Here is a 26422-nt window from a genome sequence, read left to right as displayed (position 1 = left end):
TGCTTGACGATGCATTGGAGGTGAAATGTCCAATGCATTGGGGGACACTGGTGATGCACATGTGTAGTGAAATTGACAGAGACTCAAGAAGTCAAGAGTGAGGCAGGCGCCAGTTTCTGAACTGCTTGGCCCGAAAATGGACAGTAATATCTATGATCACAACGAGGCATATGTTTCAGTGGACAAAGATCGCTAGCATTTTCTCTGAGCAGTCTGTCTATCTTCCAATAGACTATCTATCCCATACATTATCTGTTACTACTGATTTCTGCAACAAACGTTCACAGAAAAGCAGTAGATAAGCCCAGGACTGCAAGGCTGTACTCCTGCATCCTACACTTAGTGCAGAGCACAGGCTTGAATCCATACCAAGGAGACAATTATTAGCTCTTCAGAAACCAGCAAACCACGCATGTTTACTAGCAAATAAACGAATGATATTTCTTCAGAGTTCGGTCCTACTCTTCCTATGACTAAATACTACTATGAACAGCATACAAAAACACAAGTGCGAATCAGAATAAGCTATCATGTCACTGTATTAATGCCAATGGAAATAAACGATGATCTCCCACTAATTGGATTTGGTAACCTTGGTGACTGCACCTTGGATCCACTTCTGCACAACCTGCAAATTCCCTAGATGTTGGACCGCCTTGATTACCTGCGACTTGTGGGTTATCAATATGCAATGGACAGATCATCGGATAAGGATATGCTTTTTCATGAAGTAGGGAAAAGCAGTCAAATCCAACGCATTGATAATTAACCTACTTTACAATGTCTCTACCATTAATCTGTAGATCATGGCATTAATAGTTAAAGCATTGGCCAAGATGGTAGCAACAAAATCCAAGGCATCCTTTTCTTTTCTGCAAAATTTTAATCGCTTCAGTAATATTATTGGGTCTAATATATGAAGTTGAAATTCAGATGAACAAAAATTTTGAAATAATGAGCACTCATCTACACAGCTATTTTTACAAAATCCCTGCTAGAATTATTATGTCCATTCAAATTTCTCTCTTTTCTACTTTCGACCATCTAGAGATAGAGTACCTTTGCCGCAGCAGACCATGCAGCTTCTACAAGTGCATTCTTAACTCCCTTTGCTACAAGCTTCTGTCAATAAAGCTAATGCATTCTCTACGCTACCATCTTTACAGTAGCCCTTAATCAAGTCATTCCAGGTAGCAGCACTAGGTTCCAAGCCAAATGAGACCATAGCATCAAGATGTTTCGTTGCTTCATCCATTTTACCATCTAAGCAATAATTGTGTATCATTGCAGTAAACGGAACAGCATTAACCTCTTAACTTTCTTGTACCATCTCATTAAATAGTTCCTCAGCCTCCTTCCATCTGCCATGGGTAGAAAAACCATAAATTAAGAGTGGCAAATACTACAATGTTAGGAGGTAATCCTTCTTCAACCATCTTATTAAATTGCGACATAGCATCATCCACTCTGCCTATCTTGCAAAGTCCATCTATTGCCATCCCATAGTCGACTACATCAGGGTTCAATCCTTGTTGCCTCATTTCCTTAAATATAAGCATTGCTTCTTCTACCATTCCGCACTTAGCATATGCAGATATCTGTATGTTGAAAATCCGATGGTCAGGTCCAAAGCCGTTTTGTACCTTCAAATCAATGAGATCATTCAATTCAGCAAGAGCTCCTTTAGTAACATACCCATGAAGCATAACACAATAGGTAGCAATATTGGGCTTTGGTCCCTACTCAGCAATATAATCAAAAATCTTTCTAGCTACTGAACATCTTCCATTCTTGCAAAGATGCTCCATCAGCATAATATAAGTAACAACATTTGGTCCACGACCATCTCTGGACATTCGCTTGAGCATTATAATCGCCTCTTTCCACCATCCTAGCAAGCAATATCCATTGATTAGAGTATTATATGTGGTAGTACACGGCATAACACCTTTATCAACCATCTGCTGGAGGACCTCTTCGGCCATGTGCATTTCGTGTGCCTTGCATAATCCATCAATGACTGAGTTGTAAATCACAACATTTGGGGAAATACCATAATCCAGCATTTTGAGAAAAATGCTATAAGCTTTTGCAACATCACCCTCTTTAAAGAATCCATTAATGATAGTGGCATAAGACACCACATCTGGTTGGCACTTGCCTTCACTTTTATCATCAGCCATCATGTGGAGCAGCTCAAGAGCCTCCCGACTTTTCTTCTCGTTGCAGAGCCCTTTGAGAAGAATGCTGTAGGAGAAGATATTGGGTGTGCATCCGAGCTCGGGCATTTTCAGCACAGAGGGTCCTGAGTAGGTGTGTGAAAGTGATAGCATCGACCTTCCATCCTGTCTTAATAACTAGGGTGAAGGTGGCAAAGCCAAGGTTCAGGCAGCCCACTCGGCAGCAACAATCGATGAGGATGCTGTAGGTGCATAAGGTGGGAGCAACCTTGGTGGTGCCGGCTTGGGCCATGCGATTGAAGAGAGAGATGGCGAGCGCAGGGCCATCGTGCACTGAGGTCGAAGCCGGGGCATTTGCGACGACAGTGAGAAGCTAGTTGATGGCGTTGACCGAGGCGGGCGTGGCTTGCGGGAGCAATTCGTCGAACAGGTGGAACTGCTTCCTCGGGGCCAAGGTCTCGCAAGCGGTAGCGCTCTCCGATCATCCGGCACAGCTCCAAGCGAGAGCGACGACCCGCGGGCCACCGGCTAGGCATGTTCTCCGCGCCTAACATGGCGGGTGGTGGGTACGGCACCGAGATCGCAGGGATCAACTCGGCGCAGAGCTGGAGTGCGTCCTCGGGGGCGAGACTTCCCGCGGGGACGCGCGCTCTAACGGCCCGCCTCAGCTCCGACCATGGTGCGCCCCCGGGACGCATTCTGCACGACATGCCCGGCGGCGGCAGGTCACGCGGCGGCGGTGCTGCTAAGTAGGCGCGGCGGGGACGACCGGGCTCGAACCATCTTGGGGGTCGGAGACATGCTCTAACCGCTCCTCCTCATTTCCCCTTTTGTTTTAATTTTATTGCCTATGTTTTCACTAGGACCAAAAGACTGATGTGCCCCTTGTTGTGATCTGTGATCCATGCAACTTGAGTAGTTCTCTTGTGATGTTTTTTTTTCTTCCAAACTAGTTATAAATATGACCATGACATTTAGTATGTCGAAGTGGACCTGTTATGTATATGCATATATTTAACCTTGCTAAAATGGAACTCATATTTTCTTTTGAAACAAGAGAGGGGCAAGCTCATATTGGTTATATATTAAATAAATAAATAAATTTAACATATAGCAAAAAGGAAAGAGAAAATGGAACTCGTATTATTTTTAAACAGTAGGGGGCAAGCTCTTATTGTTATATTTAAATAAATAAAAAGTTTACATATAGAGAAAAGGAAAGAGAGAAAAAAAAAGACTATACAAGAGAGTCGAGCCATTCTACTTTTTCTTCCATTTATCTATTTATATTTATTATATTTTAAGTGCATGCATTTTCTATATGGTGAAATCTGAGATTCCATTATTATGAAGGAGGAAAAAGAAGGCCTGCGTGCTTTAAAATGAACCGAGGCAATTTTATCTTTTCTATGTGAAGAAGTTGGTGGAATGTTATTTTACATATCTATTTGGTGATATCAATGTTGTTTATGAAGAAGTGATATGTTTCGAACACCATGAGAAACCAGTGTTGTTTCTTGAATTCCCTGAGGAGAAGACGACAGCCACGTGAGGGGCAAGGCAAGGACACTCACACAAGTGAACGGATGTTGACACGAACGGTGGGCATGCCTGTTTGGATGGTGTTAATGGGTAAAAGCACTTAAACATTAGTATTGAGTAAGCTAAATTTTAGCTCACCCTAAATAAGATGTAAAAGCATTAGCAAGTAAAAAGGAGTTAATGAAACAACAAAAAAAAAGATCAGAATGCCCTAATTTAAGAGAGAAACAGGGACAAAAGTGACACTTTATAAATTTTAACTCTATTATTAATTAGCCATGTCTCAAAAAGCATAAACTAAGCTAAACTTTTAGCACTTAGTAAACTTAAGCTCTGACCCGTTCAAAACAAGACCTAGGAAAATTTGCGGCTCATGAACATAGTACTCCTTCTTGTTCTCTAGCATTCGGATTAGCTCTATCCATCAACTGATTAACCTTTTTCATGTAATAACTATTATTACATGCAAAAGGTCTGGATTGAGATTAGTAGTTTACAACTATTACATTCATGTTGCTCCCGGTCAACCCATTCCGGGTTAATTGCTGCCACTGGTCAAAGCATCTTCGACACTGAGCACACCATTGCCATGGCGGACATGGGGTCGGCGGCGGCCAGCCGGCCATGAACTTTCACGCAACAAGCTCTAGACGCTCGCTTGTTTCTGATCGGAGCCGCGTGGAAGGTGGGAATATGAGATGAAGCGTTTGCGCGGCTGCAGTCTTCACCTGTGCGATGACGTTGACTGAGGCTGAAAAGTAAACAGGATTTTTTTCTGCTAGACCTGACGGAGAAAGTATACAGCTTTTGCTGCTCTTCGCTGTTTTTCTTCGACTGGTCAAACTGTGCGCTTTCAGCTTTGTACAATCATGAAAATTGAAGAGTATCCGCTAGGCGCAAGGCCTCTATTTCAGTGGAGAAAGACAGGCAGGAAGGTTAGAAGATTTTTTCCCCCCTGTACGAAGAGATAGGCTCAGCGGTCAAGGGCGAGGCCATGGACATGGAGCAGCAGATCGAGCACAGCCACCTCCCCATCCGAGGCCTCAACCTCCACGTCGCCCAGGCCGGCAAAGGTGAGCAGCGCGTGGTCGTGTTCGCTGCTCTCGTTCCAGCTCAGCGTGGCACGGTCCGAGAACATCTAATCCCAGTGTGTGTGTTTGGGCGCAGGTGACAAGGGGGCGGTGGTGTTCCTGCACGGCTTCCCGGAGATATGGTACTCGTGGCGCCACCAGATGCTGGCCGTGGCCGCCGCCGGGTACCGCGCCGTCGCGCCGGACTGGCGCGGTTACGGGCTCTCCGACCAGCCACCGGAGGAGGAGGAGGTGTCGTACGACGACCTGCTGGGTGATCTCCTCGGCATCCTCGACGCCCTTTCTATCCCCAAGGTATATCAGTATCATCGCTTTCATCACAATATTAATTAGCTACAATTTCTCATGTATACTAGTAAAGGTGTGCTAATTCTTTCATCAGTCATGTTGCTGTAAGGGTTTTTGCTAGGAAATCCATACCAGTAAAGAAAACCGTGCAGATTTTTCCGTCAGTAATGCTTCTGTTATCTTTCCAAAAAAAAAGTAATGCTTCTTTTAATTAAGCAGTTCGGATGTATACACTATACACATTTGATTCATCAACCTGGTGCCATAAGTGACAGAAAATGAGATGTCTGATTCTGCAACGTCACCAGGTAGATTAGTGTTCTTACACTTGGATGGAGAGTAATAAGAGAATGTTTTCCAATCATTGTAACGGATAATACGATTATACAACATTCACCCAAATGATACCAGTTTTTTGCTTCAATCAATGCAGGCATTCCTGGTGGGGAAGGATTTCGGAGCCGTGCCAGCCTACGATTTCACTCTCCGTCACCCTGACCGCATCTGTGGCGTGATGTGTTTGGGCATCCCTTTCACTCCTTTCGCTTCCTCCTTCGCCGCCATGCCGGAAGGATTCTACATGTCGCGTTGGCTGGTTAAATTCTGAACCGAGCATTCTCCCCCTGTTAGGATTGAGCAGAGAGTTTGCACATCATATGACCGTGGAAGCCCCTGTGCTTGCAGGAGCCTGGAAGAGCGGAGGCTGACTTCGGCAGATATGATGTCAAGAGAGTTGTGCGCACCATCTACGTTCTGTTCTCTAGCAGTGAGATCCCCATAGCCAAAGAAGATCAGGAGATCACTGATCTCGCAGACTTGTCGACGCCCCTTCCAGAGTGGTTCAGCGAGAAAGATCTCGCTGTCTATGCGTCCCTCTATGAGAAGTCCGGTTTCCGGTATCCACTGAAGATGCCGTACAGGTAAAACATGGCTTGAGTTTGTACGCTGCCATTTTCTTCCCTACTTCATAGGTGTCTTACACAACTAGGGGTATCTGTCTGTGTCTGCTGTACTTGATAGGTCACTCCATAAGAGGCACACGATTGAAGACCCGAAATTCCAAGTCCCGGTGTTTGTTGTCATGGGGGAGAAAGATTACGTCTACAAGCTCCCTGGCTTCGCGTCCGTTTTGAAAGACGGCATCATGGGGATGTTTGCGCCCGACCTGAAGATCGTCTACATCCCTGAAGGAAGCCACTTTGTGCAGGAGCAGTTCCCTGACAAGGTGAATGAGCTACTCGTTGGCTTCTTGGAGGACCATCCTGTTCCAGTGGCTGCGTAGGTAGATGTTCTGCTGGCCACCTACTAGCACAGTGCCCCTTTTTTTATATAAATTTTCAATAAGGCCCCGTTTGTGTCCAAGGAATTGGAATCTATTTAATGGAGTAGGCTAATTTATGTTGGAATGTGGCATTCCATAACTTTCCAAAGTTTAGATATAAGCCTATCTTAAATTCATGGGGTGGGAGATGGAAATTGATTCTATAGATTATGGTTATTAGAATGGAATTCAATTCTTATAGCACGCTCTTAGACTCGCTTCTCTATAGTAGAAGTGCAGCATACAAGTATCTCTCCCATATCACCAACTATAATATACAACTATATTCCACATATAATTATATTAGCTTAATTAATTTGTGTCTAAATTATGATTATTAGGATGGAATTCAATTCCAATGATCCAAACGGGGCCTAAAGGAATTCGTCAGTTGTGACGTCTGCATTGCTGTGAGTATCCTTTTTTTTTGAAGCAAAGATATATTCTGTTTATAAATGTACAACCCGATTCTATCTATCAACAATAGAATGCTACTGCCTGTCCACTCGGAACACTAGCTACGCCCATGTGTATTCATGATTTAGCCTGTCCGGTAACTTTTTTTTAGGTAAAGCCTGTCCAGTAACTGAACAGGAAATCCACAATCAGCTTGTGTATATGGCGACTGAATCTGTCCAGGCTAGGAAAAGGACGTCCCGGTTATTATAAACGCATGTATGAAGGTTTGCAGTAAACCTGCCATACTGGAAGGTTTTTTCCCAGGAGAACGCAACGTTGCAGCAGAAACTTCTAATGCCCTCCAAAAGTTATGCAACTTGTTAGTGATACCTGTTCATTCTTCGCTCGGAATTTTAGTGGCATGGAGTCGGATTATAGGGAACGATATAGAGAAGTTCTAGATTGAATTGATGGATAGACGCATGACAGTAAGCTCTCCTCGTGCAATGTGACAAACAACAGAGCTTGTCTGTCTTGGGCAGTGCTACAAACTCATATCAGGCGATGAGCAGAAATCAGTCTGGTGCTGATCCCCCAGCAGAAAGTAATTAGTCGCAAAACTGTTGTTACTTTCTTCAGCTATTCCAACGTCAGTATGCAGAGGATTTAAACCTGTAGGCAGAAATAAACATAAAGAGAGTTTCTTAGCCGAGGAAATTCCCACATGAAAAGCAAATTTTGATATCAAGCAGAAGCTAAACAAGAAACCATAAGAACAGTAACATAGATTATATCAGGGCAGAAAGCATTAGTGGGAACAAAACAATTAACAATCAAGACTAATCATCCTTAGAGGCATTTCATCAAATTTTCTTTGTTCTCAAAAGAACTTAAGGTCAGATAAGGGCCACCCATGTCTATTTTCAGCATCAAAACAGAATATCGGTAACTAAAGAAACTGCACAGTACGTGTGAAAACAAAGTCAAACATATACGCTAAGTTCCAATGATTCCTAGTATATATCTGCGAACACATAGCCTGTCGATACATGCACACTGTCGCAACGCTCAAGTTGGAGCATAGCAATGGAGACATAACATCTTCTAACAACCAAATTGGTCGTATGCTTCCACACCTAAGCATCCACTCTCGAACGTGTTGCACATTCAGGTCGGTGGCTGACACTACCAACAGAAGCTGATCACTTGAGTCCAAACCCAGCTCACTGCCTAGCTCTTTCTTCTCTCTCTGTCGTTCCAGTAGAAGAGGGTATCAAACGCATAGGCAGACACAAAATCAGAAACAACTTCTTGGAAAATGTCCCATGGGGAAAACTCGAGCAGATAAAAGGAAAGCCAATGAAACATCAAGAGAGCACTGCCAATTAATATTTCAATATAGAAAAGAAATTATAGCTCATGTGTCGTCTCAATGTACAAAACATAAGTTCACAGTGCTGGTTTTGGGTCCCAGACACTCCAGCTGTGAGAATGTACATTCACAGAAATTAGACGGAGACACCTCTCTGATTGATCTTTTAACCCATCAGAGTGTTAGTAAATCAGATTGTTAGTGGTCACGTGCTTTTAACCTATAACTATTATGCCAATCTCCACCCAGTTCTGTTTAGATTGACAGCTTGTCAGACTAAGGAATAAGAAGAAACCACCTCACTTAAACAAAATATATGGCAAACAGATAAGGTGACTAAATATATCTTCCAAGCCTTACGGAACCTTAGCGTCACAAGGAAAAAGAAGGCAAACATAAGTTTATAATAAATGGTGGAGTAAAACTAGTTAAGCGAACACAGAAAAAATTCAGCATCAAGCTGGCTGCAAAATATAAAGCAACAACACAATCTGTCTACAGAACTTGAAAAGCATTTGAGACTGAGCATATAGCGGAGCTAGATTTGAAGCATGATAGAGGTACTAAATTATGCAATCAAAATAATAACTATGTTTGTCTTAAACCACCTACATGCAACTTTTGATGATTACACATTGTAACTCAACAATATAAGAGAAAATACCAAAAAGACAAAATAGCTCATAAAGAGGCGAACAGAAATTTCTGAAAACTGCATGGAACACGTTCACCAAATACCTTACAAAAATATATATATTATCTCGGAGTCTAGGCGCCTCCAGCATTGAGAGTTTCATCTGCATCAAGAGCTACGACAGCTTTCTTCAGAAGAGCCTCAACTGGCTGATGTGAGTTCTCAACAGCCTTGCTTATCGCTTGCCATTTTTCACCATGTTTTGGTTCTGCTGCAACACATCTTTTCAGAACATCCTTTTGTGTCTCTGCATTCCCATGCTGAAGTTCAAATTTATAGTACAATGCCCAAAAATCCCCAATATCAGGAGCAAGAGTAACAGCCCTGTTAAACCAAATCCTAGCTTTATCAACCTTCCTGTCAAGCCAGAAGAGTTTGGACACAGTTGCAATGACATGTGGATCATGATCACAACGCTTGATAGCATCTGTACTCTTCCCTTTACGTTGGGGGCGTGGCGCCATCTCAATAGCGGCAGCCCACAGAATACCACTTGTTGGACACTCTTGTAATGCCTTAGCCAGCAGAGCATCAGCTTCCTTTTTGTTCGCATGCCTCAGTTCAGCTCGAATTGCTGCAAGCCAGAGTTCAGGTTGAGCTGGGTTCTTCTTTCTTGCCATTGTGAGAATAGCACGCGATTTGCTCAAGCCACTGATCTTCTCCTCTAAGCTGGCTAGAGAGAGCCAAAGAGGGATGCAACTCGGGCAGTTCTTCAGGCCATTCTCATAAACCTCCTTGGCCTTTGCTCCATGACCAAGGCGGTCTTCCATCTGTCCAAGCATTAACCACAACTTGAAGAATGAGGGGAATAGCTTCAGACCTTCCTCTAACAACCTCCTTTCCTCACCCACATTCCCTAGCTCCCTTTCAACAATGGCAGATTTCATCCAAACCCTCTCGGTGCCTCCTCTTTCCCTGGCCTTAGCCAAAAGCATTCTTGCTCTCTCTGGTTCGTTGTTCTCAAACTCAAGCTTGAATGCAGCCAACCAGATCTCTTCTGAATTAGGGATAGCAGCGTAAGCTTCTTGAAGAATGGCTCGAGCAGCAGGCACATCCCCAGCCAACCATTTCTCCTTTGCAGCCATTAGCCATAGCACTTCAGCACGTGGATTGTAGTTAACAGCCTTCTTGAGGAGCGCATCAAGTGAATCCCTAGTCCCATGGCTCTTCTCAAGCTGAGCTGCTTTCAGCCAAATACTCTTCTTAGTAAGGAACACAGTAAGCGCATGAGCATAGATGGCACGTGCTGTTTCAATTGAACCACGCTTCTTGCATTCCTCAGCATCAGCAACCCACGTACGTTTCCGATCCTCATCATCAACACCAATGCCAATTGTGTTCTTCACAATAGCCTGGCAAGTCAAAACAGATCCAGCACGCTCCGCAGCTTCTGCTTCTTTAAGCCACGCCTCCCTATCGATATCCATTCCTTCTCTTTGTAGAGATCTGATACCTCTCTCAATCACCTTGCTAACTGATTGCGTGTTCCCGTTAGCCTCCTCCAGCTTCGCAGCTGTAATCCAAATGGCAGGCTCCTTGGGCAGCTTCTCCCTTGCCTTATTAAGTACCTTCCTTGCTTGGTCATAGGTCTCCAGCCTCGCAAGGGCAAGCCACAGCTCAACATGCAGTGGGCAACACTCCACAGCCCTGTGAAGCAACAGCCTTGCATCCTCCTCATTCGCAAGCTCAACTACAGCCTTCCACAGCCGCACAGAATCAGGAATGTGCTCCAATCCTTTCCTCAACACCCTGCTCTTATTCAGATCACTGGTCTCTAATTTTGCTGCCTGCATCCACAGCTTCACAGAATTTGGAATTGACATAACACCCCTGGCAATGACAGCCTTTGCCTCATCTGGGCTAGCCAAACGGCACGCCTCAAGCCAAACATCTTCGTTCTTGGGACACTCCTCACAGCCGCGCTGGATGAGCTGCCGAGCAGCCTGAAGCTTGCCTGCAATCTCTTCAAGCCTAGCAGCAGCAATCCAACCGGGTGGGTGCTTTGGGTTTGTCTGAGTCACTGACTTCAGCAGGAGTCGTGCCTTCTTAATGTCAGAAATCTCAGCATCACTAGTAATCTTCATGCTTTTCAGGTCTGTCAAGTACCCCTTCGGATCAACAACAGTGAGCCCAGAAACTGAATCCGACAGCCTATCCAACTTCAGCGAAAGCACAGTGCCACGACCCTCGCCCACAGCTGTAAGATCGGTAACAGGAGTCTGCGCCCATGGCGTCTCTGTGCCACCAGCAGCACGGCTTTTGGGATCAAGCGCCGTGACATGCTCCTGCTCCTGCCGGGCCTTCTCAAGAAGGGTGTCCGGCACTGGTACAAAACTCTCGAACCGCTTCTTCTTGTTGCGCAGCGAATAGTCCCCAATCTCCGGTATGCTCTCCCACTCCTGCGCGGACAGATCGGCCAGCTTCCTCTTCAGATCAGCAAACTGCTCGGTGATCTTAGGGTTCGACGCGCGGTACTTCTCAATCTCCTGCTTCAACCGCGCCTCGCGGCGGTCCTTGCGGCGCGAGTCCATCCTCTGGTCGATGCTCTCCCACACCGCGTCCGCCTCGCGGTCGTCGTCGTCGTAGTCGGCGTTGGAGAAGAGCCCGGCGTCGTTGCCCTCGAACTCGTCGAACTTCTGGTTCTCGTCGTACCCCTTCTCCTCGTCGCCGCCGTCATCGTCGCCGTCGTCCTCGCCTGGCGGCTTCCCGCGGCCACGGCCGACGGCTGGGGCCGCGGCAGTGGAGGCGGAGCGGTCGGGGAGGTCGGGCGCCGCGCGGGCCGGCCCGATATCCGAGCGAGTGGTGAACCCGGTGGCGCCACGGCCGAGACCCGCGACGTAGTTGGGCGGCGGCTTGGAGTTGAGGAAGTCGTACCGCGCGGGGCGAGCGGCCGGCGGCGGCGGGAGTGGAGTCGGGGTCGGGGTCGGGGTCGGACCGGACATGACGCCGGTGAGCGACTGAGCGGGCAGGTTTGGGAGGAGGACGAGGAGAGAGGAGAGGCGCGGGGACGACGGCTGTGGCGGGTCGGTGGGGACTGGGGAGGCGGCGGCGGCGGCGGGAGAGGTAGACGAGGGGCAGCAGGCGGCGAGGGCTGGAGGATTCCCGATCCGATTGCTGGAATCGTGGGCGTAGGTCACACCGGATGGTTTTGTTGAGGGCTTGAGGCGCTGCCGAGAGAGGCGGTTCTGTCATCTGTGATTCTGAATTACTGATACCTTGATATCAGTTTGGGCTATTAGCCAGGTGCGATGGTCATGGACTCATGGCAATGACAAATTGATGGGTATTTAGGCATGTGTTTCATCTTCGGCTGAAATGGGCCATTGTTAAAAAAAACATTTGAGACTTGTAGTAGTTCAACTTAAGAATTTTTTTTCTTAGCTGACATTAAGCAAGTTGGATTAGTTCTTCTAAGCAATCTCTAATCTCTAATATAAGAAAAATCCTAAGTAAAATTAGATCAAACAAAAATTTGGCTCAGTCCCCTCCCAAAATTTGTAAACACTCTAATGGTCCACCATCTTATTGGATTGGCAGTGAAAAATAAACAGTGTAATAAGTTTAAAAAATAATTTATTGATAGAAGACTGATTTTGCATAGCTATGTCTTTTTTTTGAAAATCAGTTGTTCACAATTTCAAAAATCCAAGGGAACTATAGCTGTCTTACATAGGAATATCTTTATTGTTAGGTTATATTGAAACAAAGATTTAAATTGCTTTATTTTTGAGCTAGAGACTTGTGCAATGAGTACATTCTCTACTCGACTTGGTTATAGGATATGTTGATGTTATGAGTTGGCAGATGTTTGGTTTGTTGAGAAACAATACTACACGAAGCTTATGAAAGATTTAAATGGATTCATACGTCCTAATACATATAAAAGCCTATGTTCAAATAGATCTTGTATTATCTATTCAAATACAATAGGGGTGAGATATATCTGTATTTATATGCTAGGTTTTGATTATTGGGAACTATTAAGCTCAATATATCTGTTTATATTTGGACGGTATCTCCTTACAACCACGTACTGAGTCGAACCTATACTATATCTATCTCTCGAGGTCGTCATATCTCTTTTACTGAATGGTAGCCCATGCGTGGTATGATATGATAATTATTCTTGAGAAAGTATTTCCAATAGATTTACTATCTATATCTTTCTTTTTAACTTACTACTCTTTATATAGTACCTTATTACTAAAATAACATGGAAAGTACACTAGAATCCATTATGAAATTTGAAATCATAGCTATGAACTATAGATTTTATTCTTCTTGTTGGAGATAGAAGAATAAATGGAGAGATCCCACATGAAAAAGAATTAGATGATATATTCTATCCTCACGATATCGATTGTGTAGCATATCTGCTTTATATCACCTGTAGAAAAGTGTTTCTTATGTGCCATCTAGAATCAAAGAATAAGGTGGAGAAGACAAACTTGAAACTCTAAAAATTTCAGCTTGACAAAACAAAAATATCCGGACATCAACAAAAGGTCAACTTGATGTAAGCCGGGGCGGGGGCCGGGGGGCTGAAACGAGAGAAATTTCTCCTCACTTGCTCGATGCTACTCAAGTCTCCAACTCGGCCGGTCAGCGTTTCCTTTCCTCGGTCGGTCCTCGACCCCCTCGTCCAAACGAACCCACCCGTGCCCGTCTCCCTCCCCTCCGGCCCTCCCCCCCGGTCCGCGCGTCCCCTTTCCACGCCCGCATCCACCACCACCACCTCCACCTCCACCCACTCGACAGCGACGCCGCCGCACAGGAACTCAGGAACCCCTCTCGCTTCCCCGCGACAGCGACGGCCAGTCGCTTCAAGTGACCTAAGCACCCGCGCCCCCTCGCGCTTCCCCTCCCTTTTCTTTCCGCCCGGCCCCCGTCCCTCTCCGCCCCTATGACCTCTCCCGCCCCCCCGAACCCTAGCCCCGTCCCAGTGCCCGTCCCCACCCCGACTCCCACCGCGAACGGGACCGCCTCACCGCCCAAGGACCAGCCGCCGCCGCCGCCGCCGCAGCCGCAGCAGCAGGCGGGCGGTCAGGAGGAGCTAGCAGCGGCGGATGGGGGAGGCGCCGAGGCGGCGGAGGCTGGAGTAGTAGCGGGTGGTTCGGGAGAGGCTATGGAGGTGGATGGGGGTCCTGGCGCGGGGGATGCGGAGGCGGGCGGCGCGGCGGGAGGCGGAGGAGGCAGTGGGGCGGGTGGAGGAGCGCAGCAGGCATCACCGGCAACCGTGTTCCGGATCCGGCTCAAGCAGTCGCCCGCCAGCCTCCGGCACAAGATGCGCGTGCCCGAGCTCTGCAGGAACTTCAGGTGCAGGAGGCTGAGCTTTCGTTCCCGTACCAAAGCTGATTTTTTCGCCTACTCGCTGTTTCGGTGTTGGATGTGGATTATGCTTCTGATGACTTCAAAATCTCATGTTTTCGTGCTTGAAATTGTGATGACGGGGTTAAGAGATCGTGGAATCATTGCGTTTTTTAGACCGAATTCGGCATTATGAAGAGAGTATGTTTACATGTTAGCATTGGTTTATTAGCTGGTAGGTATTTTGGGTACTGTTTGCTGGTTGAAAGGCATATTTGATTACTCCTTTAGGGTCCCAGGATATGCCTGTGCTTATTTTTTAGCCTGGCAATGTTTCATGTGCCAATGACTGAAGTTTTGTTGCTTATAACAATATATGAAGCTGTTTGCTTCGTCTTCTTAGATTAATTTGAATGACAGCAGTTCATTCTAGCTTGTTGGTGGGAATGGTACCTCTTTAACTTTTCATGATGAGATTTTGATGAGGCTAACCTTCATTTTTTTAAATATCGTTGTTTCCTACCAATTGTTTTATATCTGTATGTGCCAACTTTCTTAAAGTGCTACTGCCTTCCGGAGCTGACAGTCTTATATTCCTTTGATGACCTGTTTGGATAGAGAGAAAACAATGGTTGGTATGGGGTTGATTCAAACCCTTTGGTTTAACTAATCCAAAATTTCCTGGAACAATCCTTCTCCTCTGGATACTTCCCTAATTCTAATTGTCCTAACTGTGTGCATTATTATTATTAATTTTCTGGATTCCTGTTTCTGTAATTGCATTTACATGGTATAGATGCCAGTTTGATCCTAATGTTACCTGTAAACTGCTTAGTAACTTTCTATTTTGTTGGGGCTTTCCGCTGCAGTGCGGTTGCTTGGTGTGGGAAACTGAATGCAATTGCTTGCGCATCCGAGACTTGTGCACGTATTCCAAGGTTAGATTTCCTTCACCTTCTTTCTCTGATTTGTTTTGTCCCTTCATTTAGCTGGGGAGCCTGTGGTAGAAAAGTGCTGTCTCTTTACTTGAACAGGAACAGTAGGAGAGAGTTGTACTGGTAAAATTATAATATAAGTAGAGTAAAACTGTATGAGTACTTTATGAAGGGTTCCTTAGGACTCCAGGAACAGGGCTACAAGCCTTGTACAACAGATGACAAAAAAAAGGAAGTGTGGACTGGTAACAAAGAAAATCAAACATGAACATAGGTAAACCAAGAGTAGTAAAGCTGAGATCCTAATGTCAATTCCTAGCAAAGAATGCTTGAGTATTCACCCTCGTAGTGGAATTGTTATCCATTGTTTTTGGGTGTGAAATTTTCTTTGCAGAAAATAATGTGAACTTATTTCTCCAGCTCCAATTCAAGCCCTCCATTTTGGATTCCTATACATATCCTGAATCCAGAGAGACCAACAGAATGCTCTGTATTCAATGTGAAAGCAGGTACATGCCTATTTTATCTACCGTGCAAAAAATATTCATAGCTATGATTTCCTTGAATGCTATTCTTTGCTACACATAACTTGCATGTGTCTCAAATTTCAACCCCAGTTGTATTTTAGCAGTGCAACTATACCCAGATTATGACTGTGTACAAGTAGATGCAGATCAAGTTCGATACTCTATTTTGTCTGTAGGAACATAGATTGAGTTTATTTCTGAAATGATTACAACTCATCTGAAATAAGTATATCTGTTCACAGCATGTTTCACTGTAATGGTATTGTCAATTGAACAGATTCTCCGCGTGACTTTGTTCAGTTCATTGAATGGTCTCCTCGGTCCTGCCCTCGTGCACTGCTTGTGGCAAATTTTCATGGGCGGATCACTATATGGACACAGCCAAATAAGGTAAGCTACTCCCTTGAGATGGTCCCATCATCTCTTTTTGGAGTTTACTCTGTAGTTTGTAGTGTAATAAGAACTGAGTTTTTCTAGTAGCTGCCTTTTCAAATTTTATATATTTAATGCCATCCAATCTCATATTAATCACCGTCTTTTGTGGTGAAGGGTCCTGTAAATCTTGTACGTGATGCCAGCTCGTGGCAGTGTGAACATGAATGGCGTCAAGATCTTTCCGTGGTGACCAAGTGGTTGTCAGGAATTTCTCCGGTACAGTACTAACATACATAATAGCATAGAACTCCATGCTGCTTACTTTCACTATATAGCATGCCCCCCTAATAGTTAATGCAACAATACATTTGAATGATCATGTTTTCACAGGTAGGTTTAATGGTCATGATAGCGCTTCATTATAATTATGGAACATCTTTTTCTTATTTCGTAAACACAATGTTCAATTAATTGTAGTGTTTGGTCAAGATCCAGATTGCTGATGTTATACCTTAGTATATGTATCGGTAAATACATTTAGGTTACTTTTCAAGGGAATTTTGGTGATCCTCTATTAAAAAGTGCTATTACCAACATATACGTGCCTTGGTTAAAGTTGATAAGCATTTGGAAAGGTGCATATACTAAATGAGGGGGGGGGGGGGGGTGCATCAGGAAGATGGAATCATGTCTCGGAATCCTTTAACATCAAATATAAAAAAGAATGTTTGTTCAACGTTAAAGCATCAAATAGAAAAGAACCGGGAGCAACAATATTGCATCCGTGTGAGATTACCTTTTTGACTTGAAAGAAGTTGAGATTACCAAGCTATGGACCTGTACTGATGCTAAATTTGTTGTTCTTGATCCTGCAGTATAGATGGCTTCCTGGAAACTCCACTAGTTCAAACCTGAAAACCTTTGAGGAGAAATTCCTCACTCAACAGCCTCAAAGTTCAGGTTGGTGAACTAAATAGAGCATACTACTGAACAGACCTATTTTTTTGGAGTCTTTGAACATTTAATTTACTCTTAAAAATCTGACTTAAGCTTCTTGTTGCAGCAGGATGGCCAAGTATTCTATGCGTTTGTTCAGTTTTTTCTTCAGGTTCTGTTCAGCTTCATTGGTCACAGTGGCCTTCTCAAAACTCAGCACAGCCTAGATGGTTTTCTACTAGTAAAGGGCTTCTAGGAGCAGGGCCCAGTGGCATAATGGCTGCTGATGCTATTGTAACCGAAAATGGAGCTTTACATGTTGCTGGAGTGCCCCTTGTTAATCCATCCACTGTAGTTGTTTGGGAGGTGATGCCGGGTCTTGGCAATGGTATTCAGGCAACTGCGAAGATAAATGCAACAAGCTCTGTTCCTCCATCTCTGAATCCCCCTTCCTGGCCTGGTTTTGCTCCACTAGCGGCCTACCTATTTTCTTTGCAAGATTATCTTGTTTCTGAGGCTGCGCAAACAAAAAAACAGACAGAGAATGAGACTACTGAGGCTGCATCAATCCATTGTTGTCCAGTTTCTAATTTTTCAGCTTATGTCAGTCCAGAAGCAGCTGCACAATCAGCCACCACCACTACCTGGGGATCTGGGGTTACTTCAGTTGCTTTTGATCCGACTCGTGGAGGATCAGTCATTACAGTTGTAATAGTTGAAGGTGGGAGATGACCTAGTTCTTGAGCGATATAATTTTCCTGTCTCAAGTCACAGTAATAATAATTTATTCTGAAACCTGTCATGAACCTGATTTTAATGATGTTTTCCTACCCTTCATGCACGTACTCTGCACATCTCCAGAGACCCCAATTCTCCCCACCAAAAAGGAAAAAGAAAACACACATCCACACACTTATGTGTGCACAATTAACTGTATATGTCCGGAACCGAAATTAGAAGAGATATGGATCTCCATACACTTACATGCACTCAATTTTTATTCTGACTAACATGTTTCTTTCAGCCCCTGCCATAGTCTATAGAACATGATTTCTCAATCAGCAACTATCCAATCTACATTATTGTTACTTTTTTTTGCATCAGTTGTGGTAGCTGGTGTTTATTTATTTCTTGATGATCTTTAAATTACTCCTTGCAGGGCAGTATATGTCTCCTTATGATCCTGATGAAGGACCTTCCATCACCGGATGGAGGGTGCAATGCTGGGAATCTTCGCTGCAACCTGTTGTTCTTCACCCAATATTTGGAAGTCCTACTAGCTTTGGTGGGCAACCTCCCATGCAAACTGTTTGGTCTACTAGAGTTAACAAAAGCATTCCACCAACAGAGGACCTTAAAAATCCTCAAACATATGTTCCAATGCCAACAACATCAGATGAACGGAGCTCCTCTGAGTGCAGTGTTGACAGAGCAAACAGACTCAGCTTTGACCCTTACGATCTTCCAAATGATGTTAGACAACTGGCTCAAATAGTCTATTCTGCTCATGGTGGTGAAGTTGCTGTTGCTTTCCTACGTGGAGGAGTGCACATTTTCTCAGGTCCAAATTTTGATCAGGTTGACAGTTACCATGTCAATGTTGGCTCAGCTATTGCTCCACCAGCCTTTTCGTCCAGCAGTTGCTGCTTGGCATCAGTTTGGCATGACACGCTCAAAGATCGGACAATACTGAAGATAATACGTGTGCTTCCTCCTGCAATTCTTAGCACACAAACAAAGGTCAACTCAGCAGCATGGGAACGGGCAATAGCAGATAGGTATGCCACCACATTTATAGATGCTGGGTCCTAATTAATGCGATTTATATTCTTGATCATTATTATACTCTTGATCATTATATAATTTTGTGTTTCTTATGGGGTTCATGCCTAGCCTAACACAACTTGCTTGAGGCTAAACGCTATGTTGCTGTTCTCGTGTCTCTTAATAATCAATAATTCTGGCAGATTTTGGTGGAGTCTGTTGGCTGGAGTGGATTGGTGGGATGCTGTCGGTTGTACACAGAGTGCTGCTGAAGATGGTATAGGTAGGGGCATTGCTGCTGATGATACGCCCTTGTGTGTAGTTTCTGCCATCCAATTGGTTTCATTTTTCCTGTTTGCCTGTTGGAGGTTGAGCTATAGGAATAAAGTTGATTCTCATGGGCAACACATCATACATTCATCCTCTACAAGCACACATTCTGGGGTTTATGGAGATTAAAATTAGATTTTTTTAATACTAGAACTGGCCTTTATTCGATAACTTTAGCTAAGACATCATGTCTTAGTGGAATAAAATATTTGGTTTTACTTACTTTTTGTCTGGAAGTTTGCAAATGATAACTGTGAAGTAGTGAACTTTGTATTTGGCATATATGGAATCACCCTTTCAGTTTTTATTCCTATGCAATGACAAAGCCATTCAGTCCCAAGCAAGTTGGGGCAGTTTTTATATTCCTATAGTATAAACTATATTCCTTTGTACAATGTTAGGTTTTTTTTTCCAGTTGCTACCTGATATTCTGAACAAAGAAGAATGTATTTAATGCTTTGGCAAATCAGTTTTTTTTGGCATTTGATCTGTTCAACATCTCCAATATTTATAATCGTCTATGGAAAACTAATTATTTGTTTTTTCTTCCAGTCTCACTTAACAGTGTGATAGCGTTTCTCGATGCGGACTTCCATTCTCTTCCGACTATGCAACAGAGGCAGCAGCACTGTCCGGTAAGTTGTGTGGTCGCTTTTGGCAAACTATACTAGTTTAATGGTCTCTGATTGTTTATATTTTTATCTTTTACACTGAATTGCTATGTCGTATGTGCAGTATTAAGTCTTAACCACAGTCAATTCATCATTTACCACAGTGGTCATACCATTAGTCATCAGTTGAGTTCAAATGAGACTTTTAGTGTAGACATCGTACAGTTCTTGGCTTCATCCTTTCCTGCACATGGCCCAGTTTCTCTTTTGCTTGTTTCTATTTTAGCTAGCCACAGGACACATTCGAGTGCATTGTTGCAAGCCATGGTATTTTCTTTTTCTATTTCTCACTATGCAATAGTGGGCATAAATCTTATAACTGAAAATACAATTCTATTCTATATACATCACTATTACCTCTAACTAATAAGCCTGTAAAAATATCTTGGTCCCACTGGTATTAAGCAATCAGTGTAGATATCTCTTTTGCCTCCTTTTAGTGTTGGAGTTCTACTGTCAGTGAATATGGTTGCTCCTTCTCAAATTTCTTTAAACAGATACATATCCATGCCCTATTCACTAGACTTTGGAATTTAAATTGAATCATAGCAAAAGATCAATATACTATCTTCTCCAGAACTCCAGTTAATGTTGTTCTTGTGCCATGTAGATATGTAAAATTGCACAATTTGATGGGCATTTGCAACAGTGCCATTTTTTTTTGAATTGCAAAAATGCTGTTAGAAACTTTTAGAGTGGCAGTTTTGCAATTAGGTAAATCAGTGGCATATCAGCAGTTGTCTCCAAATTAATTGAGTAGCTGGACAGCTGATTCATATGATATATCTTGGATTTAATTTGTGAGTTTGAAGTTTGAATTTTCGAGATGATGTTTTATGAGAACAGATCCAGTGCTACCGCAGGTTATGGTGCTACTGTGCTACCAAACATGGTAGCAAATAAACTGGTGAATGAGAAATTTATCCAAAAATATTGATGGATAGAACATGCAAGCATGAAGCACCTATCATCATACAAAATTTGAGAATGAACAAAACTTGTGCAAAGAGGAAAAAGAAAGAGAAATCAGCACTTAGTTATGGTTGCAGATCAGCCATGGTTACACCTGCAACTATTCAAGTACCGATGCTCTGTTTCTGTTCAGGTCGTTCAAGTTTTTGTTCATTCTCAAATTTTGCATGATGATAGGTGCTTCATGCTTGCATACTCTATCCCATCCGTATTTTTATTTGAATTGTCTTGCACTGGTTTAGGTGCTACCATGTTTGGTAGCACGGTAGCACCATAAGGGCTGGTAGCACTAGATATTTGCTCTTTATTTTATACCTTTTGGCTTCAATGTTAGGGCTTGTTGATCTACCATTTTCCCTCATGATTAATTGATCTATTTCATGCAGAACCTTGATAGGATAAAGTGTAGGTTGTTGGAAGGGACAAATGCCCAAGATGTCCGAGCACTTGTGTTGGACATGCAAGCAAGATTACTTCTGGATATGCTAGGCAAAGGAATCGAGTCTGCCCTTATAAATCCGTCAACTCTGCTACCTGAGCCCTGGCAAGCTTCTAGTGATATGTTATCTAGCATTGAACCTGACAAAATGACTGTTGAACCAGCTCTACTTCCGAGCATCCAGGTCTAGCTGTCTACTTTGTATGAATTGTTTCCATTTCATTGTCATGGAACTTGAATTCGGCTATATAATGTCCATTTCTTTTGTTCTTGAATTTATTCTTCTAGGGCTTGCAACTGAGCAGTTATTGGTATTCTTGATCACTTTGACATAAACATTGCTTATGTTGTGAGATGAACTCATGTTCAATGCTTGTTATGTTTTGCCAAAAGTTGATGTATATTATACTATTATATAGTTTTGTAACGTGTGTAGTATTTTATAAATTTCTGTACATGATATCTCTAGAGAAATTATTCATGTTAGTTTAAACATAGCTTATTTTCTTAGCATCCATGTGCAGGGTTACGTTGATGCTGTTCTTGATTTAGCATCACATTTCATCACACGCTTGCGGCGTTATGCGAGTTTCTGTCGAACTCTTGCTAGCCATGTTGGACCATCTTCTACAACAGGGACTTCTAGAAATATGGTTACAAGTCCAACAAACAGTTCTCCTTCCCCATCAAATAATCAAGGTTAGTTATGCCTATTCTTGCTAAATTTAGCTTGTGCTTTTCTTTTGTTTCTGCACAAAAAAGTACGTCAGACTTATGTTTTCTCCATTGCATATTTGAGGCTCAAGTGCTTGTTTACTTCCAATTTAGTTATGCTCTCCTGTAAATTTCAGGTAATCAAGGGGGAGCAACATCTGCAACAGGCAACTCACAAATGCAGGAGTGGGTTCAAGGTGCAATTGCTAAGATTAGTAACAATTCTGATGGTGCTGCCACTGCGACACCAAATCCAATGAGCGGGAGGTCATCATTTATGCCCATCAGCATTAATACGGGCACATTCCCTGGCACACCTGCTGTTAGGCTTATTGGGGATTGCCATTTTCTCCATAGATTATGTCAATTATTGCTATTTTGTTTGCTTTTCCGGAGAAGGCAATCACCAAGGTTACTCGCAAATGCACAAAAAAATCAAGATTCTGCTATCCAGAAAATACATCACATGATGAATGCTAAGACAGAGGACAGTGGTACAACAGTAAGATCTGGTCTCGGGGCTGCTAAAGTAGAAGATGGGCAGGCTACCCGTGGTGGGCAATTTGCCCTTGGAGCAAAGGGTCCTGAAGAAAATCCAATTGGAAAATCTGTTAGAATAGGTTCTGGCAACGCTGGCCAAGGATATACTTCAGATGAGGTGATTATCAAATTATTGACAAATTGCTTCTTTTTGTTGCAACCTGGAGTTTGTTCAATGGAAATAGACATTGTATGTATATTATTTAGGGTGCGTTTGGCAGAGCTCCCAGAGCTAATTCTCTGCTGATTCCAGTAGGAGCTCTGCCAAATAGTTTTTTAGAGAGAAGTGATTCTCTGAAATGAACTAAGAGCCTGGGAGCTGAAAAAAGTAGCTTCTCTTGATTCTGCGAAGTGATTCTCCATCCTGATTTTAAGAGTTTATGCTAGAGAATCAAAGAGAATCACTTTCAGCCACATAATCACTTCTCTTAGAGAATCAGCTCTCATAGAAAATTAGAATCAGATGGAGCTCTACCAAACAGACCCTTAATAGCTGCAAAAAATTCTTGTTTTTTGACACAATTCAATATTAATAATAATAAAGGAAACTTAGGGAGTTAGTGTGGTTGAAGTGGGACCAATCGTTTGGCACTTGAACTTTGGTGTAGTGAAATGGTTAACAATGTTCAAAAAATGGGCTGAAAAACTTTTTTGACCTGAACAAAGTGACCAGTATGGAAACAACAATGTTTTGGCCTATTCATTTCTTTTGAAATATCTCATCTTAATTGTTATGAGAAAACACACATCAATTGTAGCCCTCATATGGTGCGATTGCATCTCGGTTATTCTAAACCCTTGATTTAAGCAGTTTCAAATTTTGTTACTAGCACAGCATGGATAGGGGTTTGATTGAACAATTTACTTATTATGGTACCTTTGTGTTTTGCCCAGATATTTTATATATTTGTCTTTCTGTTCTTTGAAAAAGTTTTTTTGTCTAGTTTATCTAATTATCTGCATAATTTTATTTCATTATTGTAGGTCAAGGTCCTTTTTCTTATATTGGTTGACTTGTGTCGGAGGACATCTACCTTGCCGCATCCACTACCTGCTTCTCAGGTTGGTTCCAACAACATTATCATAAGGTTGCACTACATCGACGGCAATTACACTGTGCTCCCTGAGGTAGTGGAAGCATCTCTTGGTCCCCACATGCAGGTACTCGTTGAAATTCTCATGGAAGTTTCTGTTGCATTTGTTTACCTTTTATGTGGGCATATTTTGTATTAGTTGTCTTTGATGGAAACATGCACTGCCAGGGCTTAAGTGCCATTTTCTGTGGCCCATTGATCCTAGGTCCCATGATATTTTCAATACTCATTATTTCCTATATCTGTGTAGAATATGCCTCGCCCCCGAGGAGCTGATGCTGCTGGTCTTCTACTTCGAGAACTAGAACTGCAACCTCCTGCTGAAGAATGGCATAGGCGCAACATGTTTGGCGGACCCTGGTCAGAACCAGATGATTTTGGTCCATTGGATAATATGCCTCATTCAAAAGCCAGTGGTTCCATCAGCCCTCATTTGTCTGACATGGAAGAGGACTCCAGCAATTCACTTGGGATTCAAAGTCTTTGGCCAAGAAAGCGCCGGTTGTCTGAAAGAGATGCTGCATTTGGTCTGAAAACATCTGTAGGTCTGGGAGGATATCTCGGTGTCATGGGATCTAGAAGGGACGTTATCACTGCTGTGTGGAGAACAGGTCTTGACGGTGAATGGTATAAGGTAAGTATGCTAAAAGGTGCTTTAACTCTTAGGCTAGTCCACAGTTCTTTAACATGTTATCGGCACATGATATGCACTCTCATGAATCCTCTGTTCTTTCCAGTGCGTACGATGTTTGCGTCAAACTTGTGCATTTGCGCAGCCTGGTGCCCCAAACCCGACAAATGAACGCGAGGCTTGGTGGATCAGCCGGTGGAGCCATGCCTGCCCAATGTGTGGGGGCTCATGGGTGAAAGTTGTTTGAGTACTTGCTTTGGTGACAACTTCGCTGCTGATTGCTTTCTTGGCAGAATATGTATTAGCATCCTTGGTTTTCCATCTAACGATAGATTGTAGGTTCAGGCTGGAGGATCATATGGTTGGCCTGCAGGGATCATGGCAGATGCACACACTTGCCTAACAACTGTGTAAGCCGCTGGTAGAATTAGAAGCAGTTCTGGGGTCTGAACCATGTAACTAACATTTGTGCTATGATGTCTTCGTGTACATAGGCCCCGTTTGGTAGAGCTTCGGCTTCTCATAAAACGGCTTCAGCTTCGGCTTCTTCGGTGGAGTGGCTTTTTTTAGTGAAGCTGAAGCCGTTTTGCAAAACGTTTGGTAAAACGGCTTCTCAATGTCAATATATGTAATTTTATGACACTTAATGCTTGGAGAGAGAGGAGAAGCCGGTGAAGCCACTTTTTTCGGCTTCTCCTCTCTAGTGTAAGCCGTTTTGCGGCTTTTCCCCGGTTTTGGTGGTGAAGCCGTTTTGAAACTGACCCTTTGGTAGGGCTTCATCAAAAGTCGGTGGAGAAGCACTTTGAGAAGCCCTACCAAACGGAGCCATAATGTATTTAACCAGTTCATCCGCTACATGAATGTTGGATGTAGCGATTTTACTGGAGAAATAAAGTCCTGCTTCTATGCTTACCTTCGATGCAACTACAATTCGGTGATGGGCGCCGACAATATTGTCGCGAAATGGACTTGCGTGTAATTGAGAGATGATTCCTCCGTGGATCCCTAAAATCGAGTCTTGGGGACACATTGCCCCGTACAAAGTACTTCCTCTTCCTAGGTCGTTTTTATTTTGCTTTTCCATGTACATAGCATTTGCTATACATCTTGTGACTCTAGACAATCCATAGTTTAGAAGGTCTATGCTTTGGAACGAATGGAGTAGACTGCATCGCCAAACCCCTAATACGAATCTTATATACACATCAAGAATTTGTACATAGCACCAAAATGTGTCTAGTTAGATTGTTTGTATTGAGCCACAGCAAAATTCAATTGCGAACAAAATCTGCCAGGAAAATATGGTCAAATTGTCATGTTCTATCCAAACATATGAATGATTAAAAAGAAAGTCATTGCGTTTCTGCTTTTTTTAGTTCCTACCAAAATTGATAAATGAAACACAACATAAAGACAACTCAGGTTCCAAAACGAAAGAACAATTCCTAGGAGAAAATGGATACAATTATTTATAAAAAAATGAAAGAAACACTTGAGTTGAAGGTTTTGAATGGCACGAGACAACATGGATGCAGCACAGTTTGGCAAGATTGCTGGTGAAGCGGAGCAGTTGTCTCAGTTGGACTAGGTTGTAGTAGTTCCCTGTCATAAAAATGAAAAGCCTGTAAGTTTGTAACCCCGGTTGTAGTTGCAGCACTGAACAGAATTTGGCCTGGCCTGTAGTAGTTGACTGGAAAACTGAGAGTTTTTGGCCGGTTGTAGTCTGCATGAAAGCTGCTTGCTATCTATGCCCTGTTGTCAATATTTGCTCCCCTTTTCTTTGGAGCTGATCATTGCCTCTTTTGGTTGATTGCTAACTAGAGATGGAGCCTTTGGGCTGCCGAATGCCCGATTCTTCTTGTTTACGCAGAAGTGCTCCAAGGACTAATTGCAAAGAGTCATGACCTTCTCGTTGCGTTGCTGTAGACATGGTTTGGGGCCTGATGTTGTACTGCCTGACTGGGGCCTGATGTTGTACTGCCTGACTGGTACCGTTCCGCCGTTTCAAAAAAAAAAAGAAAGAAAGAAAACGACTGGTACGTGGTACCGTTCCCAAACTCAAAGCCAGGCATGATTCCGTTCACAAGCAATCCATACTCCTTGTCGTACTAACAGCAAAAATCTCATGGACCTGAAAATACCAAATTAGGACATTTGTGTAGTATGGTTTCTGCATCCAATGTCAGTGAGCCGATAATATTTGTTGCATAGAACAGCCACTCAAATTTGTCATTTACTATTTCTTTTGTGAGGTCATCTAAAGTTGTTCTGAACGCGCCATTTAGCTATTTTGAAGTTGA

The 26422-nt window shown here is 43.3% G+C and overlaps 3 protein-coding genes and 1 pseudogene across 7 annotated transcripts; 2 read left to right on the top strand and 2 right to left on the bottom strand.

Annotated features, from left to right (window-relative positions):
- Positions 1 to 196: 196 nt before the first annotated feature.
- Positions 197 to 2890, bottom strand: LOC117835313 (uncharacterized; annotated as a pseudogene).
- Positions 2891 to 4589: 1699 nt separating this feature from the next.
- LOC117837457 (epoxide hydrolase 1) lies at positions 4590 to 12916 on the top strand. Of its 3 annotated transcripts, none has more exons than XM_072290606.1 (7): positions 4590 to 4795; positions 4890 to 5107; positions 5535 to 5696; positions 5786 to 6021; positions 6122 to 6326; positions 6764 to 6832; positions 6991 to 12916. In XM_072290606.1, the coding sequence occupies exons 1-6, from the start codon at positions 4717 to 4719 to the stop codon at positions 6782 to 6784; spliced, it is 921 nt and encodes a 306-aa protein (XP_072146707.1). In that variant the 5' UTR covers positions 4590 to 4716; the 3' UTR covers positions 6785 to 6832; positions 6991 to 12916. The 3 variants fall into 3 exon arrangements, 2 of the variants coding, with proteins under 2 accessions (XP_072146707.1, XP_034572977.1); XR_004636360.2 differs by having other exon boundaries at positions 4592 to 4795; positions 6122 to 6383; XM_034717086.2 differs by lacking the exons at positions 6764 to 6832; positions 6991 to 12916 and having other exon boundaries at positions 4593 to 4795; positions 6122 to 6559.
- Positions 7269 to 11829, bottom strand: LOC117837456 (protein STABILIZED1). Its single transcript, XM_034717084.2, has 2 exons — positions 8932 to 11829; positions 7269 to 7493 (listed from the first exon to the last, which is right to left on the bottom strand). The coding sequence occupies exon 1, from the start codon at positions 11827 to 11829 to the stop codon at positions 8962 to 8964; it is 2868 nt and encodes a 955-aa protein (XP_034572975.1). The 3' UTR covers positions 7269 to 7493; positions 8932 to 8961.
- Positions 12917 to 13575: 659 nt separating the features above from the next.
- Positions 13576 to 25034, top strand: LOC117837455 (mediator of RNA polymerase II transcription subunit 16). Of its 3 annotated transcripts, XR_011896984.1 has the most exons (17): positions 13576 to 14203; positions 15064 to 15132; positions 15550 to 15638; positions 15934 to 16046; positions 16206 to 16307; positions 16907 to 16991; positions 17095 to 17688; positions 18127 to 18745; positions 18935 to 19014; positions 19614 to 19696; positions 21091 to 21327; positions 21668 to 21842; positions 21995 to 22515; positions 23382 to 23558; positions 23742 to 24125; positions 24229 to 24532; positions 24617 to 25034. XR_011896984.1 is itself a non-coding variant. In XM_034717083.2 (16 exons), the coding sequence occupies exons 1-16, from the start codon at positions 13791 to 13793 to the stop codon at positions 24367 to 24369; spliced, it is 3879 nt and encodes a 1292-aa protein (XP_034572974.1). In that variant the 5' UTR covers positions 13576 to 13790; the 3' UTR covers positions 24370 to 25034. The 3 variants fall into 3 exon arrangements, 2 of the variants coding, with proteins under 2 accessions (XP_034572974.1, XP_034572973.1); XM_034717083.2 differs by having other exon boundaries at positions 17098 to 17688; positions 24229 to 25034; XM_034717082.2 differs by having other exon boundaries at positions 24229 to 25034.
- The last annotated feature ends 1388 nt before the right edge of the window (positions 25035 to 26422 follow it).

This window comes from Setaria viridis, chromosome 9 (genome assembly GCF_005286985.2).
Source record: "Setaria viridis chromosome 9, Setaria_viridis_v4.0, whole genome shotgun sequence".
Classification (NCBI taxonomy): Eukaryota; Viridiplantae; Streptophyta; class Magnoliopsida; order Poales; family Poaceae; genus Setaria; species Setaria viridis.
The sequence above is the reverse complement of the archived record's forward strand: the minus strand, read 5'-3'. Positions and strand labels throughout refer to the sequence as shown.

Coding starts and splice junctions, on each gene's coding strand:
- LOC117837456 (XM_034717084.2), bottom strand. CDS start 11,829: ATGTCCGGTCCGACCCCGACCCCGACCCCGACTCCACTCCCGCCGCCG.
- LOC117837457 (XM_034717086.2), top strand. CDS start 4,717: ATGGACATGGAGCAGCAGATCGAGCACAGCCACCTCCCCATCCGAGGC. Junction 5,697..5,785: donor TCTACATGTCGCGTTGGCTG/GTTAAATTCTGA, acceptor CTGTGCTTGCAG/GAGCCTGGAAGAGCGGAGGC. Junction 6,022..6,121: donor CCACTGAAGATGCCGTACAG/GTAAAACATGGC, acceptor TGTACTTGATAG/GTCACTCCATAAGAGGCACA.
- LOC117837455 (XM_034717082.2), top strand. CDS start 13,791: ATGACCTCTCCCGCCCCCCCGAACCCTAGCCCCGTCCCAGTGCCCGTC. Junction 15,133..15,549: donor ACTTGTGCACGTATTCCAAG/GTTAGATTTCCT, acceptor TTATTTCTCCAG/CTCCAATTCAAGCCCTCCAT. Junction 16,992..17,094: donor TCAACAGCCTCAAAGTTCAG/GTTGGTGAACTA, acceptor TTCTTGTTGCAG/CAGGATGGCCAAGTATTCTA.